Source organism: Somniosus microcephalus, chromosome 24 (assembly GCF_052327205.1).
Source record: "Somniosus microcephalus isolate GS21.2 chromosome 24, FLI_Smic_1.0, whole genome shotgun sequence".
In the NCBI taxonomy this organism is placed as follows: domain Eukaryota; kingdom Metazoa; phylum Chordata; class Chondrichthyes; order Squaliformes; family Somniosidae; genus Somniosus; species Somniosus microcephalus.
In genome coordinates, this window is record NC_141010.1 from 16,928,374 (window position 1) to 16,945,224 (window position 16,851).

General features: G+C 45.7%; 1 protein-coding gene across 2 annotated transcripts in view; it reads left to right on the top strand.

The window, feature by feature from the left end:
* Positions 1 to 16,851, top strand: part of LOC147101093 (tumor necrosis factor receptor superfamily member 16-like) — a 200,384-nt gene that overhangs the window by 149,794 nt on the left and 33,739 nt on the right. Inside the window, exons 4-5 of one of the 2 annotated variants that reach the window (XM_085966277.1) lie at positions 7,874 to 8,072; positions 10,407 to 10,594. In XM_085966277.1, the coding sequence (XP_085822403.1) occupies positions 7,874 to 8,072; positions 10,407 to 10,594 (387 nt within the window). Of the gene's footprint in view, positions 1 to 7,870; positions 8,073 to 10,406; positions 10,595 to 16,851 lie in introns of both variants that reach the window. The other variant, XM_085966276.1, reaches the window with a different exon arrangement.

The following is a 16,851-nucleotide window of genomic DNA, read 5'->3' on the forward strand; positions in this document are numbered from 1 at the left end:
TTCACTGACCTCACCAAATCAGCCAAGGTAACAGGAGGCAGTCGCACCTTGTAACAATACAATGAGCATGTTTCCCATTTTCCATTTCCAGCCATCACTGTCTTGAACACCATTTATAACTTACCAGCAATGTGCAGGGAGCACCAAACACCCTTCACACTCCTTCCTTCCCCTGCAAGTATTCCTTCACTCACAGTTGACATGTATGGAAGCTATAAAAGCCTTACATGACAGGGATTTTCTTCTTTTCTGCACCTGTAGCACCTGCAGTGATCCAAATTGTTTAAGATGCAAAATAGCTGCCATGCACTTTAACCTGCTGCTGGAACACCAGATTCCCTCCCTCCAACCCCCGAGAGGTAAGCTCTCAGTTTAGGACACAAATAGCGTTGGGTTTCTGCAATCAATATTTAAATGAAGGTGACTGAGGAAAACAGATTAGGGTCATGATAGCATCACAACTGCAGTAGACTCGCTATGGAAGAAAGTCTCTGCCCACATAAGTGTTCGATCGCAATAAAATTAAGGAATGCTTTCACACATGGGTTGCATTCCATAAGACGGTAAGTAGAACATCTTCAAACTCTCTACTTGCTTCTTACAGGGGAAAGTGACCCACAGTCAGAGACAAGAAAGTGCTGCCTCAATCCCTCACGGCTCCTGCTGGAACCCAGAACCTCCTTTTACTGAAGGAACATGGAGAAGCAGGAGGTTAGAATTGAAAGCACGTACAATTATAGGCAATCGGGGAGGCACAATTGTTAAAAAATAAACAGTAGGAACATACACAGATTCGTGTTCATTAAAATGTTTTTTTTAATCAATGCAACACATGGAGAATGATTTTGGGCAAGGTGGAGGAATGCCTGCAAGAATGGTTTTGAAATGGAGCCTTGGTGATTGTAGAGGAGAGTTACATGTCAGCAAGTTAATGAGAGATATATTTGCCAAAGAGAAACCACAGTGGCAAGACTAATTTTGCATGTGTTACGGATCTTACTTAGGCAAAGGCGTAACAGGAGGGGTGAGTGAGGCAGGGAGATGTGAGGCATTGTCTTCTTTGGTGCCACTGGGATCTGTACCTGGTTCACGGGGCACATTTATAGAAACAGACTCTGTCTACCAGCTCACTCCAAGCAGAGTGGATGATGGTCCTGCGAGGAGGATGCCTTGTAGCCCCCAAACAGGATGCCCTTCTTGGAGCAACACTTTCAAAGCTGTAGCAGGAAATCGAGGCCCAAGGAGGCCCCAATGGCGTGCATAATACGACCCAGGAGCCTGCTAAGCAAACTTAATGAGGCCGACCTCATGAAACCCTGTAAGGTCAAGTACAAACCTCCCAAAGTTCCAGTCCTATTGGTTGAGTGCTGGGACCAGAAAATCTACCCCGCTGTGTGTGATTGCTCAGGCCATCATTACCTTTCAAAAAGATAATCTCAATAATATGTTGTTCATGTGTAATGTGAATAAAATACATGAAAATAACTCAGCTCACGACTGCAAATAGCAGATAACCTTCAAAGCCTTTGTTTGGAGAATTATATTTTCATATCCACTGCCTCCCATCAGTTATTCTGTTATCGGTGTTGGCGCGTAATTATTAGGAAATAGCGTGGGTGACTCTGGAGATGGATCTTTCTTGTCATTTCCACTGAGAGATTGTCCCTCATACAGAAAGTACAGTAAAATATAAAGTGCAGTACTTGCTCCAGTCAAGATCTATATTGAGAACACATACAACATTTGAGGGTACGGTAGCATAGTAGTTATGTGACTGGACTAGTAATCCAGAGGCCTGGACTAATGGTCTGGGGGGTAGACATGAGTTCAAATCCCACCACGCAGCTGAGGAATTTAAATTCAGTCAATTAAATAAATCTGGAGTAAAAAGCTAGTAATGGCGACCATGAAATTACCGGATTGTTGTAAAAACCCATCTGGTTCACTAATGTCCTTTAGGGAAGGAAATCTCCCGTCCATACCCGGTCTGGCCTATACGTGACTCCAGGCCCACAGCAATGTGGTTGACTCTTAACTGCCCCTCTGAAATGGTGGCTCACCACCACCTTCTCGAGGGCAATAAATGCCGGCCTTGCCGACGATGCCCACATTGGATAGGCTGAATTTATCCACTGTCACTCAGGAGCCTCTTGCATAAACTCATTGTCAGCAGTTTTGAAGATCCCTCATTCTGATCAATCTGACTTAACCACCCTGTTCCGAGAGATGAAGGATGGGAATGTAAGAGACGACTGCTGTGCGCCTCGCTCAGGATGATTTTCTCTTATGTGATGTTTTCAGTGGGAGAGAAAGCCAGCAATGCGATCTCTCTTGAACACAACTGCATACAACAAACAAACTAGTGCCACCTGTTAGTCGCATGAAAATTCTTACCGAAAATATCGCACAGTCACGCTAGGAAAAAGACAGAACAGGAAGTGTTGTAAAGATTATGGGGGAAAAATTCAGTATCGCCCCGTTTGGGGCGCCATTATCGGCCGTGTGCAAAGTTTAGCGCCTGGCGCTAATTATCACCTCCGACGGCAAACTTGGCTTTTATCGCCCCTGGAGGTGATTGAAGCGCTAAGTCAGGTGCTTCACACCTGTCTTAAGGCGCAAAGGCCGAGGAGCGAGGCGCTACCTCAGAGCGCTGGCGAAGCAAGGAAGAGCAAATCAAAATGAACCTGCAAAGTGCTGCTCAGTACCCAAAACTCCTTCACACAGCGTTGAATCTCTCCAGAAGTCTCTCTCTCTCTCTCTCTCTCTCTCTCTCTCTCTCTCTCTCTCAGAATGCGTGGTGCAAAAATGTCACCAACAAAAAAAGGCAGGAAGCGGTCGCCTTTAAATAGCGCTCCCCCAGTCCCTTCCTGACTGCAAAATGCTCCCCTCAACCTGTCGTTGCTAGCGGCAGGCGGTGAGGCAGGGGGCGCCACTCAATATCCGGTCCGGGGCGCTACCGGGGCATTGCGCACTCGACTGACGTCACGATCTGCTGGCGCAGGAGATCGTGGCAGTAATGTTTAGCGCCGCCGCAAAATGTCTGGTTAATTTCGTGAGCGGCGCAAACATGGCCGCGCCCGGGCGCTAGTTGCTTAGCGCCCCATTAGCGCCCTCTTAAGGCACTAACGGGAGGCGTAAACAACTGAATTTTTCCCCCTATACATCTTGGGATTTTTTGGTAAAAGAACGTTTCTGTTCTCAGTGGTAAAGCGCTCAACTACATTCAACCCTACAACAGTGTACGGTCCTGTCATCTATGAAACCATTTTCACTAGGATAGGGAGCGCGAGCCTTTGGTTTAGTGGTAGCTCTGAGTCAAAAGGTGCAGGGTTTGAACCAATGTTTCCGTTGAGCTGCGCAGCTGTGCAGCGGTCTGGAGGTCCCATGCAGGCCGCGCACCGGCTTTACAATGGAAAAACCGTGCATGCGCGGAAATTTGAATGGGCCACGTAGCCTGTTAAAGGGGCCGCGCACACCCTCCAAAAAAAAAATTAGAGGGCACATTGGTTTGGACCCCGTTCCAGACAGTCCTGGCGAGTGGAGGCCGGAGCTCCGTCTCCGAATTCTGCGTTAACGGTCAGCGGAATACTCACGGCAGTGGGTGCGGGTAGTCCCACTCATCGAATGGGTTGTGGGAGCTCATCAAACCCTCCCATTGTACAGGACTAACCACCCTATCAGCTGGTATAAAGATGGTTACGGCCCTGGGAGGAATGTTCACGTTGTGGCCTTGTCAGACTGTTAATCAACCTGAGAATTCTTCCGCTGCCGCACACTATTCTCCAAGAGCAGAGCATGAAGCTATGACAACAACTGGAATAAAGAAGGTGAAGAGTAGATCTGAATGAGGCGATTAAAATTGAGGGATTTTGATGAGGTAAGTAGCGCTAAATTGATAAAGTCTGCTTCCTAAATAACAACAGAAAATGCTGGAAGAACTCAGCAGGCCCGGCAACATCCGTGGAGAGAAAATAGAGTCAACGTTTCGGGTCAAACCCTTTGTCAAGTCTGGAAAAGCACAGGAAATGAAATAGATTAAGAGGCCAGGCTGGGAGAGAACAAAAGAGAAGTGAAGAGACATTAAGAGGTATTCAAAACGAGACGAGATGGTGATAGGACTAGTAAAGAGACAAAAGACGGTTCTAGAATAGGTGTGAAATGCGTTGGCAGAATGGGAGACAGCTGCCATGTGGGAGAGAAAAAAAGGGGGGGAAGGGCCAAAACAAAGGTGTGGATACAAAATATAAGTAAAAATGTAATAGGGGCCGAGGTTATGATCTGAAATTGTTGAACTCGATATTGAGTCCGGAAGGCTGTAAAGTGCCTAATCGGAAGATGAGGTGCTATTCCTTGAGCTTGTTATTTCAGATTTCCAGCATCTGCAGTATTTTGCTATCGTACTAAAGTCTGCTTCCTGATTGGGGCAAAAGAAATGGTCTCTCATTGACCTAAATGCACCAATCAGAATGCTGCCTTTTTTTAATTGTCAAGGCTTGGGAAGTTTAAACAGCTCAACCGCACAAACAATAAGGAAGCCAGGAGCCCTGAAACACCACCAGTCTAGATGATGTGCTCAAGTCTTGGAACAAATAAACGAAGCTAGTTTACTCGGGAGTGCAAATAGAACAGAACTATCACACGTTACCCGCCAAGGAGCTTTTTTTTTTATCACTGTCTTGGGCGGTGGGGGGTGGTGGGTGGTGGGCGGGTTTACAGTCCAGGTAATGAGGGATTTACTGACACTAGTTGGTAAAAAAACAGAAAACATTCAGACAACACAAACAAGATTCAACCACCAACCAGTAGAAAATCTGTTGTTTTTGTTCAGGTTAACCATCGTAAAGTCAGATTTTTATAATAAAGTTATGGTTCTGTCTGATAAAACTTTGCTTCAATGAATGCAAGAGTATTGGTCATATAGTCAGCCTCTGAACCACAAGCTGCCCTCACATTCCATGTCTTGACTATTAAAGCCAATTTTTTTTAAAAATTAGGCCTAATTTTTAATCTGACTCTTAACGTGTTCTAAAGATAATTTTACCCTGAAAAAAGATTTTAAAATCCCTTAATATTCCAGATCATTTTAGTGAATTGTATAAATAATCCGTCAAACTATATCCCACAGAACTATTAATCGTAACAAGGAATGTGTTCATAGCGATTTACAGGGTGCCTTTTCAACTCAGGCCAGATGGTCTGTCTTACTATATGGCTAGATGAATTATGGTACTAACAAGCTGTAAATCATTACTAAGTACGGGCAAGACGTACTTTATTGTGGCTTGTGGAGGTTTTCTCAAACAACATAGCTAAGCACAACCACAACATCAGTAAACAAGGCTGTTTTAAAGCGGGATAGACACTTACATGTGAACAAAAATAAGAAGTTAAGGATGAGAAATGGCCATTGAACCTATTGAAGCTCACTCATCCTTCACTTGGTTACAGCAAGGCTTCTCATAATCACTTTCAATAGGTGCCTTTCACTTAACTTGTATTAAAAAGAAATAGTGAATTGTGTACTCAGTTGGAGAATGGAATGCCTTTTATTTCAAATGGTCGGCACCAAACACTTCCAGGTCAGGTATAGCCTGATTAGAAACAAAATAAAACTTCCTGCACTTTGACACAACAATGTGCCTGAGCCACAATCTCAAAAGGGCATCCCACATGCACCAGAGAATTTCCCCCCCTCATTTTCCATAGCTACATTCTGGAGTCTTTCGGAGTGAGATTGCTAAAATAGCACCAAATCAGGGGTCCGTTATGTGTTGTGGGCTCGTATCCCCTAGACTGAGAGAGCCCCAACTCACTTCACACCGGACGGACCCTTACAGCATGCAGACGCTGGGTCAAAACCCAAGTCCCAAAGATAAATGATAAAGGATCATCAGCTAACAGTTTGCTGAAAAGACTGCTGTCCTTAAGAGAGCAGAATTTTGATTGTGGATGGCTACTCTTTCAGGGAAGGTGCAATACGATCCTTTTCACAACCAGTGCGTCAGCGGATCAGCACAGAAGCCACAAAGTGTTCTATCCAGTTGTATCAATGATTGTGAAAAAGATCCATCTGTACCATGAAACAAACGAGAGATTTTAGCATTCCTGTGACATGACGGTTGAAAGGCCACTAACAAGCTGTAAAGCATTACTTAGTACTGATAAGAAGTACTTTGCCACAGGTTTTCAATGGGATTTATCAACAAACTGGCACAATGACGTTAATCATATACCTCTTGCATGTAAAATGATGCCTGGGTCTTCTGCTCTCCAATCTTCCCCAAAACAGCACAACACGCCTTGAATGATATTGGTACTTACTTCCAGAGGAAATACATTTTAAAATATTCATTCATGGGACGTCGTCAGCAAGGCCAGAATTTATTGCCCATCACTAATAGCCCTTGAGCCACCTTCTTGAATACAACTTAGTGGCTTGCTGAGTCATTTCAGAGGGCAGTTAAGAGTCAACCACATCGATGTGTGTCTGGAGTTACATATAGGCCAGACCGGGTAAGGACGGTAGATTTCCTTCCCTAAAGGACATTAGTGAACCAGATGGGTTTTTTATAACAATCTGGTAGTTTCATGGTCACCATTACTGATGCTAGTTTTTAATTGAATTTAAATTCCCCAGCTGCCGTGGATTCTGGCGTCTGGATTACTAGTCCAGTAACATAACCACTATGCTACCGCACCATATAATTATACTGTCACATTGACACAACCCTACCCGTACTAATGCTTTGGCATGTTCCAAAGATTGAACTGCCACCATCTCACACCAGTCACATCTATAGTGCACAGAAGCCCAATAGTAAGTCACATAATTCTAATCAGTTCTCAATAACAGTGTAGATGGTCAGCACTTTCCCTGTTTGCGGCGGAATGGAGAATCTGTCAGGTTGTCTTCATTTCTGTTTTGTTTGAGATACTTAAAAGAGCACAAAATAAACAGTCAGCTTTAAATTGTGTATGTCTATTCCCATATTCGTTTATTTTTCCAAGTCCCTTGGTTTTTGTGTTCCTGCCACAATTTCCTCACTAATCTTCCAGTGAAGCTCTTAATCCGAATGCATTGCATACTGAAATCGTAACCAGTTAAAGTTGCAATGTTTGTAAACATGTTGTTCACTGTCTGTTTATATGGCATTCTGAAGGCTGGCTGCTCATCACAGATACATTATGACAAGATGTTCTAACATCGAAAACCACTAAAGCTCGAGCAGTTTACCATCATTAGGATTGTGAGATTCAGTGACTGACTTTATCTGCCAGCCATCATGTCATCTTTTATCACTTTCTATGCTTTCTATTATGAAGTGATCCTTTTTACAATCTTGTAGAAATAAAAAGTTCTGAACATTTAAAATGTATTCCTAATTCCTTCAATTTAGTGATGGAATCCTAAGTTTATCACCAATTTTAATTAAGGGTATGAGTTCTGAATGAAGTCGACTGTAAAATATTGCAGATAACAGTGACGTTGAACCTGAAGGTAGATAGGATCATGGGACTAGGATTAGTTTGTCAGTTATAAAATACAGCATTTATGGTACTCCATATATATGATGTGGAGATGCCGGTGTTGGACTGGGGTGGACAAATGTAAGAAGTCACACAACACTAGGTTATAGTCCAACAGCTTTATTTGAAATCACAAGCTTTCGGAGCGCTGCTCCTTCACCTGACTTCACCTGACGAAGGAGCAGCACTCTGAAAGCTTGTGATTTCAAATAAAGCTGTTGGACTATAACCTGGTGTTGTGTGACTTCTTACATTTGTCCAGATATATGGGAATTATAAAACAAATCATAATTTACTGTGTTACCGCAGAAAGTAAAGGGGTCTCATTTTTTTCTCTCTTTAGCAGCTTATAACCCAAGATTCACTCGGGTTTACACAGATGCACCTCCAAAAACCGTCACCACAGCGGAGATAATGACCACCACGGCTGTTCCAAGCTCTCCGCAGTTTATTGGGCAGGGCAACACTGACAACATCATTCCTGTTTACTGTTCCATCCTGGCTGCTGTTGTGGTGGGACTCGTGGCTTATGTGGCTTTCAAACGGTTGGTGTTTCCTGAATTACTCAATTTTTAATCACGAAGATATGATTGACAAGTGATGTGATGTGAAGTCATTAATTTGCAATGAATGGGGAACATGTGGCGAAATGGGGATATGTAGTACAGTGAAATCCAATACTTTACATTTGAAAGTGTAGCTTGCTGTAATGTTGATTTAATTAAGGAGTGGCATTTAAAGAGTCACATTATTTATTGATTTTCTTTATTTTCAAGTAGTCCTTATTTTCTTCCCTCTTAATTTATCTTTTTGCCTCCTGGTGGTAGTGTGAGGCATTATTCATAGCAGCTACAGTCCCATCCTCTTTCTGTTGCCTTTTCCATGGTCATCCCTCTATTCTGGACACCCCTCTTGATCACCTGGTGTGTGTATTTGTTATGTAGGAGGGGTAAGAAAAGGCCATCAGGCCGTACGTGCCTGCCTTGGTTTTTTGCTGGACTCACCCCCATGTACCTACCCTTCTTCTCCCCCAATTCCAGAGTCTTCTGGCACAAACTCCTCTCCGTCCCCTCAAAGATGACCCCCAGAGGGGCCAAACTCATTAGTTATTACTCAGAGTAACCACAACGTCCCAAGGAGCTTCACAGGAGCGATTATCAAACAAAATTTGACACCGAGCCACATAAGGAGAAGTTAGGGCAGGTGACCAAAAGCTTGGTCAAAGAGGTAGGTTTTAAGGAGCGTCTTAAAGGAGGAAAGAGAGGTAGAGAAGGGGAAAGGTTTAGGGAGGGAATTCCAGAGCTTAGGGCCTCGGCAGCTGAAAGCACGGCCACCAATAGTGGCGCGATTAAAATCGGGGATGCCCAAAAGGCCAAAATTGGTGGAGCGCAGATATCTCGGGGGGGTTGTATGGTTGGAGGGAGGAGGTTACAGAGGTAGGGAAGGGCAAGGCCAGGGAGGGATTCGAAAACAAGGATTAGAATTTTTAAGTCGAGGCGTTGCTTAACTGGGAGCCAATGTAGGTCAGTGAGCACAGGGGTGATGGGTGAACGGGACTTGGTGTGAGTTAGGACACGGGCAGCCGAGTTTTGGATGAGTTTAAGTTTATGGAGGGTGGACAATGGGAGGCCAGCCAGGAGCACGTTGGAATAGTCAAGTCTAGAGGTAACAAAGGCATGGATGTGGATTTAAGCAGAAAATGAGCTGAGGCAGGGGCAGAATCGGGCGATGCTACGGAGGTGGAAATAGGCGGTCTTAGTGATGACGTGGCTATGTGGTCGGAAGTTCATCCCGGGGTCAAATACGAAACCTAGGTTGCGAACAGTCTGGCTCAGCCTCAGACAGTTGGCAGGGAGAGGGATGGAGTCGGTGGCTAAAGAATGGAGTTTGTGGCGGAGACTGGCGACATAGGCTTCGGTTTTCCCAATATTTAATTGGAGGAAATTTCTGCTCATCCAGTACTGGATGCCGGACAAGCAGTCTGACAATTTAGAGACAGTGGAGGGATTGAGAGAGGTGGTAGTGAGTAGAGCTGGGTGTCGTCAGCGTACATGTGGAATCTGACATTGTATTTTCGGATGATGTCGTTGAGGGGCAGCATGTAGATGAGAAATAGGAGGGGGGCAAGGATAGATCCTTGGGGGACACCAGAGGTAATGGTGCGGGAGCGGGAAGAGAAGCCATTGCAGGTGATTCTCTGGCTACGACTGGATAGATAAGAATGGTACCAGGCTTCTATATCATGCTGATTTCCAAAAAAGCATCTAATGCTTCCATGAACGACTGTAAACAGTCAGTCCTTATTCCCACCTTCAGAATCCTGTTCCTCATCCCACCTTCAGAATCCTGTTCCTCACTCCCACCTTCAGAATCCTGTTCCTCACTCCCACCTTCAAAATCCTGTTCAACGGGTCAATCATCCTTTGAGAAAAGTAAAACTTCTCAACATCCAATCTCACTTTCTGCTTTCTCAGTTTATATGGGCCTCCTCTAGTCCTACCCAGCTCCATCATCTCAAACACTACTTGCATACTGTCAGCGCCCTTAATTATTTAAAATAGTCAAATCAGATCCCCTCTAAGTCTATGTTGTCCAGCGAATGCAAGCCCAAGGTATGAAGCCTACCTTCAAAGCTCAATGATCTTAGGCTGGGTTCATCTTTGCGGCCCTTTGCTGCACTTTCCCTAGAACCACTTTGGTGGTGTAGCTTCAGAGCTTCTTATAGTTCGGCCCGTATTTGATTCCCTACCTTAGAAGAATCCATTCCCTATGCACTTCCCTCTCTGTCACCTGTCTGTCTCTCTTTCTTTCCCTTTGTACAGCGCGCATCATTTGACATTCCTCAGCTCATCGCAATGCTTCGTCATTTTTTTTCTTAGATGGAACAGCTGTAAGCAAAACAAGCAGGGAGCCAATAACAGGACAGTAAACCAGACGGCGTCTCCAGAGGGGGAAAAACTGCAGAGTGACAGTGGAATCTCGGTCGACGGTCAGAGTGTACAGGACCAACAGCAGAAACAACAGCAGCAGCAGCAACAACAGCAACAGCAGCAACAACAGAACGAAGGTGGGTGTTGGAGCTCAGCACTAAATAAAAGAAGAATTATTTTAATGGCACTACTATCAGCATAAAGTTAGTGAAAGAGTGTCTTTCAAATGCCTAGTTTACTTAGACCACATGGAATCATAGAAAGTTACAGGACAGAGGAGGCCATTTGGGCCATCGTGCCTGTGTTGGCTTTTTGAAAGAGCAGTCACGCTTAGTCCGACATCCCCGCTTTTTGGGGGAAAAATTGGGTTGTTTTACGCCTCCCGTTTGTGCCCCCGGGGGTCCAGCAGGCCCCCAGTGTGCGCAGCGCTAGGCCCCTCCCTTTTAATCAGGGGAGGGAGGCCTGCAACGACGCGGTGCTACCTGCTGACGCGCGTGGCGCTGTTGCACGTAGCGCCACAAAATTCACTGGTAGCGCCCCAAGAAGGAGGGGGGAGCGTTTCCAGTAGCCCCGCCTCCTGCTTGGGACGTTACTAGTGAATTTACGGCGCAGGGGCGCTAACTTTTTCGGGGCCCAAAGGAGGCGGCACCAAATTTTCCCCCCCTTTATCTGTAACCCTGTAAAGGTTAGAGGAAGAAACGGGCATCAGCGCAGATATTCTGATTAATTCAATTCTAGTACCAAGAACTTCAGACATATTTAAACTGTTAACCTTGCTGTCCATGAAATTCTTCCGACTTAGAATTTTAGTTGCAATGTCGGTGCAAATACAAGGCAGGAAATCCTATTTTGTACTTACGCTGAAAAAATTATCTCCCATGTTGTTCATGCCAGTAAGCACTCAATTCTCTTCAGATTTCTTGTATTGTTTGGTAGGAAAATTGATAAATGTCAAAGCGGATCAAAGAATGAATTTTGCACCTGTAATCCAGATTGATCAGTCTACTGGAACCTATTATAAATTGGATCACTCAGGACTTCAAACTTGATGTTGTTAGCATTGTTTATCAGCGCTGCAGTGTAAAGCAGACGAGCCTAGGGCTAGCCTTTAATGGCAAATGGAATTCAATCCAGAGAAGTGTGAGGTAATGCATTTGGGGAGGGCTAACAAGGAAAGGGAATACACATTAAATGGTAGGACACTGAGTAGTGTAGAGGAACAAAGGGACCTTGGAGTGCATGTCCACAAATCCCTGAAGGTAGCAGGCCAGGTAGATAAGGTGGTTAAGAAGGCATACAGAATGCTTGCCTTTATTAGCCGTGGCATAGAATACAAGAGCAGGGGGGTTATGCTTCAACTGTATAAAACACTAGTTAGGCCTCAGCTAGAGTACTGCGTGCAGTTCTGGCCACCACATTACAGGAAAGATGTGATTGCACTAGAGAGGGTACAGAGGAGATTTACGAGGATGTTGCCGGGAGTAGAGAATCTTAGCTATGAGGAAAGACTGGATAGGCTGGGTCTGTTTTCCTTGGAACAGAGGAGGCTGAGGGGAGACCTTATTGAGGTGTATAAAATTATGAGGGGCATAGATAAAGTGGATAGAAAGGACCTATTTCCCTTAGCAGAGGGGTCAATAACCAGGGGGCACAGATTTAAAGTAATTGGGGGAAGGTTTAGAGGGGATTTGAGGGGAAATTTCTTCACCCAGAGGGTTGTGGGGGTCTGGAACTCACTGCCTGAAAGGGTGGTAGAGGCAGGAACCCTAACCACATTTAAAAGTACTTGGATGTGCACTTGGGATGCTGTAACCTGCAGAGCTACGGACCAAGAGCTGGGAATTGGGATTAGGCTGGATAGCTCTTTGTTGGCCGGCGCGGACACGATAGGCTGAAATGGCCTCCTTCCGTGCTGTAACTTTCTATGATTCTATGGGGGAGAAATTGGGTGAGTAGCATCACTTGTTAGCGCCTAAAGAGGCAGGCAGTGGCTGTAGCGCCACTGGCTGCGCCTCCCGCGATATTGAGTTGGGGCGATAATGGTGGCGTTAGTCTTTTGCGCTGCGCCGCCACCGATGATGTCATCGGTGTGCGCAGCGCCCCATTCGCACCCCGTATGCGATATTTGGTAGCGAATGCCTTACTGTGCCGGCAGCGACGCAAGTTAAGGTGGAGGTGCGGGGCGGCCGCCTGCCAGCACCTCCGTCCCTGGCCTCCTAACCACCCCCCACCCCCCCCACGGCATTGCCGGCTGTTTCCCGAGAGCCCGGCACTTCTCCTTGGTGCCGGGCTCGTTTGCCGGCACTCGCGATCGGGGTTCGCGCTGTTGCAGGCACCTCCCCCTTAACAGTGGGAGGAAGGCCTGCAGTACCGCAGCGTGCCGTGCCGCAGCGTGTGGCGCTGCGGCACGTTGTGCTGCGATATTCAGTTTCAGCGCCCTAAGAGGGACGCAGAGAGCCTCGAGCCTCACCCCGCCTCCCTCGAGGGGCAATAAAACTGAATATCGGACGATCGCTGAAGCCGCGAACGCTGCGCTAAATCCTGCGCTCAGGCGACTTTTGCGCCACTTTGCCGCCCCAACCCAATTTCTAGGCCTATGATTTAATGGATTGATAGAGCGCTTAGAGGTTGATCAGCTCACCCTGCGGCTTCCTGAAAATGTGGTCAACCCAGCTAACCTGGCACGGATGGGTAGATTTAGACTGGTGATGCGGTTTGACGCTTATCCCTACAGAAACATGTGCAGACAAGCACAGACGACACCTCAGCCTTGGATGTACAATTACACGTTAGACTTAGCGAGAACATTGAATTTGGGAAATACACAATAGTTATTATTTATATAAACCAGTTCATGTAAAGTAATTCTCAGTGTTTTACAGGAGCTGTGTCGTGCCTTGTAAATTGTGAAATCATCTCAATCTCTAAAAGTAAAACATTTACCCATTTATTTTAAAGAGTTAAAACAAGACAGATTGGAAAATCAGACCTAACAATGAGGCCGAACAATGGGTTTCCTTGACTCACATTAAGACAGCAACAAAACGTGCATTTATATAGTGCCTTTAACGTCTCAAGGTGCTTCACAGAAGCGTTATCAAACAAAATTTGATGGTCTAAAATGACTATTATGCCATCTCAAGTGTGAGTTGTCATCCAGCAGAGTTTATGAACCAAGTTCTCTCACAATTCTTGGTTTATTAATCAAAACCACGCGATTGAGTGCTGAGGAACCTCAAACTAGCTTCAGTTTATCAGATCAGTCTTGTACCTGGTTGAGCAATTGTGATCTGTAAGGATGGGTGCATTGAATATACAGAGAAGAACATTTGCAATATTTATGCCTCAGCACATTTGAGCAGGTCTTTTGCAAATACATCCAAATGAAAATAACAAGAAAAAGGGTCTCTGCTGTAAAAATGTCAAAGCTGACAAAAAGAAAGCTGGATAATTCTCTGGTTAGGAATGGGATGAAGAATTATGAAGGATAAACTGGAAGATTACAAGGTATATTCCCTGATCCTGTGATCCTGGCAGGAATTGCACTTGAATGGTGTGCCTGTCATTGGTGGGGTTACGACACTGTTCTCACAAAGATTGAATTGATTTCACAATTTAAAATACATGACACAATTCACAGCTCCCTGCTGGGCGGGTGGGATTAGTGAATTCACCCATAAATGCTGTGTGGATTGCGATTGTTCCTGAGCTGCTGGGACAATGGAGGTGTCGTTTCCAAGAAAGGCAACAGATGAAGGATGTATAATGTGTGATGGAGCTCTACCTTTGTACCTGTCCTCAGGAGATTAAAGAATGATTAGATTTCTAAAAAGCTCTACTATTTCAGATGGAAAACTAGGCAATGGATTGTCAATATTCAGTGCGCTGAGCATTGAAAATATATCGAGTCTATTACATTTGGATCAGCATTTTTTAATTTAAATGCCAGGATCAGGAATCAAGTCCAATAGCAATGAATTCAAATGATTCGATAGATTGAAATTCCATGTCTGCATCATTTATCTATTTGGATTGGGTCAGTAATGATCTTGATGTCTGAACGGGCACGTTCCAAGGCTATAAGAGCTCACTATAAGACAACCAGTAAGTCCTCTGTTCAGGAATAGAAACTGCATGGCCAGACATTGTAATACTAGAACAGGCTGGTCATGGTACAAGTTTGAATTGAAAATGCATTCCTAGAATGACATTCCCAGTGGTAGCTGTCAGGGTCTTTGCTGGGAACTAGACCCTTCCGATCAATCAATTCATTAGATTGCATTATCTGATTCTGAGTTGTTTATAAAAGACAAGTGATCTTGTTGATTATCGACCCTACAGTGTCAGACTAAGGCAGAAAAATTTGGTTGCTTTGCGCCTCCCGTTAGCGCCCTAATGGAACGCAAAGCAACTAGCGCCTGGGCGCGGTGCCGCCAATACCTCCCGCGAAATCCAGCGGGAGCTTAGCGGTGGCGGTAATCGTTAGCACCCCGCAGCGCTGCGCCGCCGGCAATGACGTCATCGCCGTGCTTAGTGCCCCACTTGCGCCCCTGCCGTGATCTTCGGTAGCACCCCCTGACTTACCACCGACGCTATGTCCGCCGGGGTCAGGGGGGCCTACCTGCGGCCGGGGCGACACAAATGATAGTCATTTTTGTTGCCTGCCAGCACTTGCCTCCGCTCCCATCCCCGGCCTCCTCTGCAGCAACCCCCCCCCCCGCCCCCGCGGAGTGCCGTCTGCGCTCCGTGAGCCCGGCACTTCTCTTGAGTGCCGGGCTCTTTTGCCGGCACTCCGATCCCTGGTGACCCAGCTGGGCCCCGGGTCGTGCTGCGCAAGGCCCCTCCCCTTTAAGAAGGGGAGGAAGGCCTGCAGTACCACGGCGCCACATGCCTCAGAGCGTGGCACTGCGGCACGTAGCGCCGCGATATTCACTCGCAGCGCCCCAAGAGGGAGGCAGGGCGCTTCCAGTAGCATCCTTACTTCCATCTTGGGGCGCTACTGGTGAATTTCGGCTGCGGGGGCGCTAATTTTTGGGGCGCTAAAAGTAGCAGTTAGCACCCCAAAGTGGGCGCAACTCAATTTTTCCCCCTAATTGTGGCTGTGGTTAGCTTTTCCTGTTGGCAGTAACCAGCACTGGTTTTACCACCAATTGTGCCCTGATTATTGACCTGTGGTACTGTTAAACCTTCACTACTGGCTAGATTCTGATATCCTCCCACTTTCTTGAGTGCTACTGGTAGATATCTACAGTTGCGGTTGTTGAAGATGACAGGACAACTCACAAGGGGAGCGATCAACAGTTTTATCAGTCAGGCGCCCGTTGATTCCCCCTTTTGATTTGATGATGCCAATATGCAGCAAAAAAAACAGTTAGAAATCAAACTTATACCTACTGAGATGGTATATTTAATGGCCCAGAAATTCGGGTTGGAGGCTTCCCGCGGGTGCAAGCCTCCGACCTGCACTTACCTAGCGCGCCGGCCGTTGAGCTGTGGGCCCGCGTGGGATTCCGATCCTGGGCCTCCTCCAACTGCCGGTGCGCAGTGCTTGCGTATCCCAGGGGCGCAGTTAGTTCGAAGCGTCCCCTGGGATCACGTGGGCCATGGAGAGCCAATGGTAGCAGGGAATGCCCATTCATAAAATTGACAGGAAGAGCTGTCAAAACTATAAATATTATAAGCCCCAAAACATCACTAAAACTTCAAATAAATTTTTAAAAATCACATTAAAATAACTATAAATTACATACAATAACTATTTTAAACAATAATTTAAATTTTTGAAAAAATTAGTTACATTTTCTAACAGGGCTAAAAATAAACTTAAAATAACAACAGAAAATGCTGGAAATACTCAGCGGGCCAGGCAGCATCCATGGAGAGAGAAACAGAGTTAACGTTTTAGGTTTGGGACCCTTCATCAGAACTGGAAAAAGCTGGAAATGTAACAGATATTAAGCCTGAAACGTTAACTCTGTTTCTCTCGCCACGGATGCTGCTGGGCCTGCTGAGTATTTCCAGCATTTTCTGTTGTTATTTCAGATTTCCAGCATCCGCAGTATTTTGCTATTATAAAAATAAACTTACCTTTCTTTAAAGTATTTAAAAATAATAAACCTGTGGAAAAAATGTTTTAATTTTAATTAATTCACCACTTACCTTGTTAAAAGCAGGCCTTGCGCCTGCTTTTTACATGTGTAACTCCTGGAGACTTACCCTCCCGGAGAAACCTGGAAAAAAAACGTAAGTTCGATGTGCACGCGCTGCCTCTCCGCCGCATGCATTCCACCTCTGAACCCCTTCTTTCAAGGGAACGGAAGTTCCGGTTTCCCACGCATGCGCAGTGCATGCACGAAACCGGCACTTTCGTTGGGCCTACGCGTGAGTACTCAGC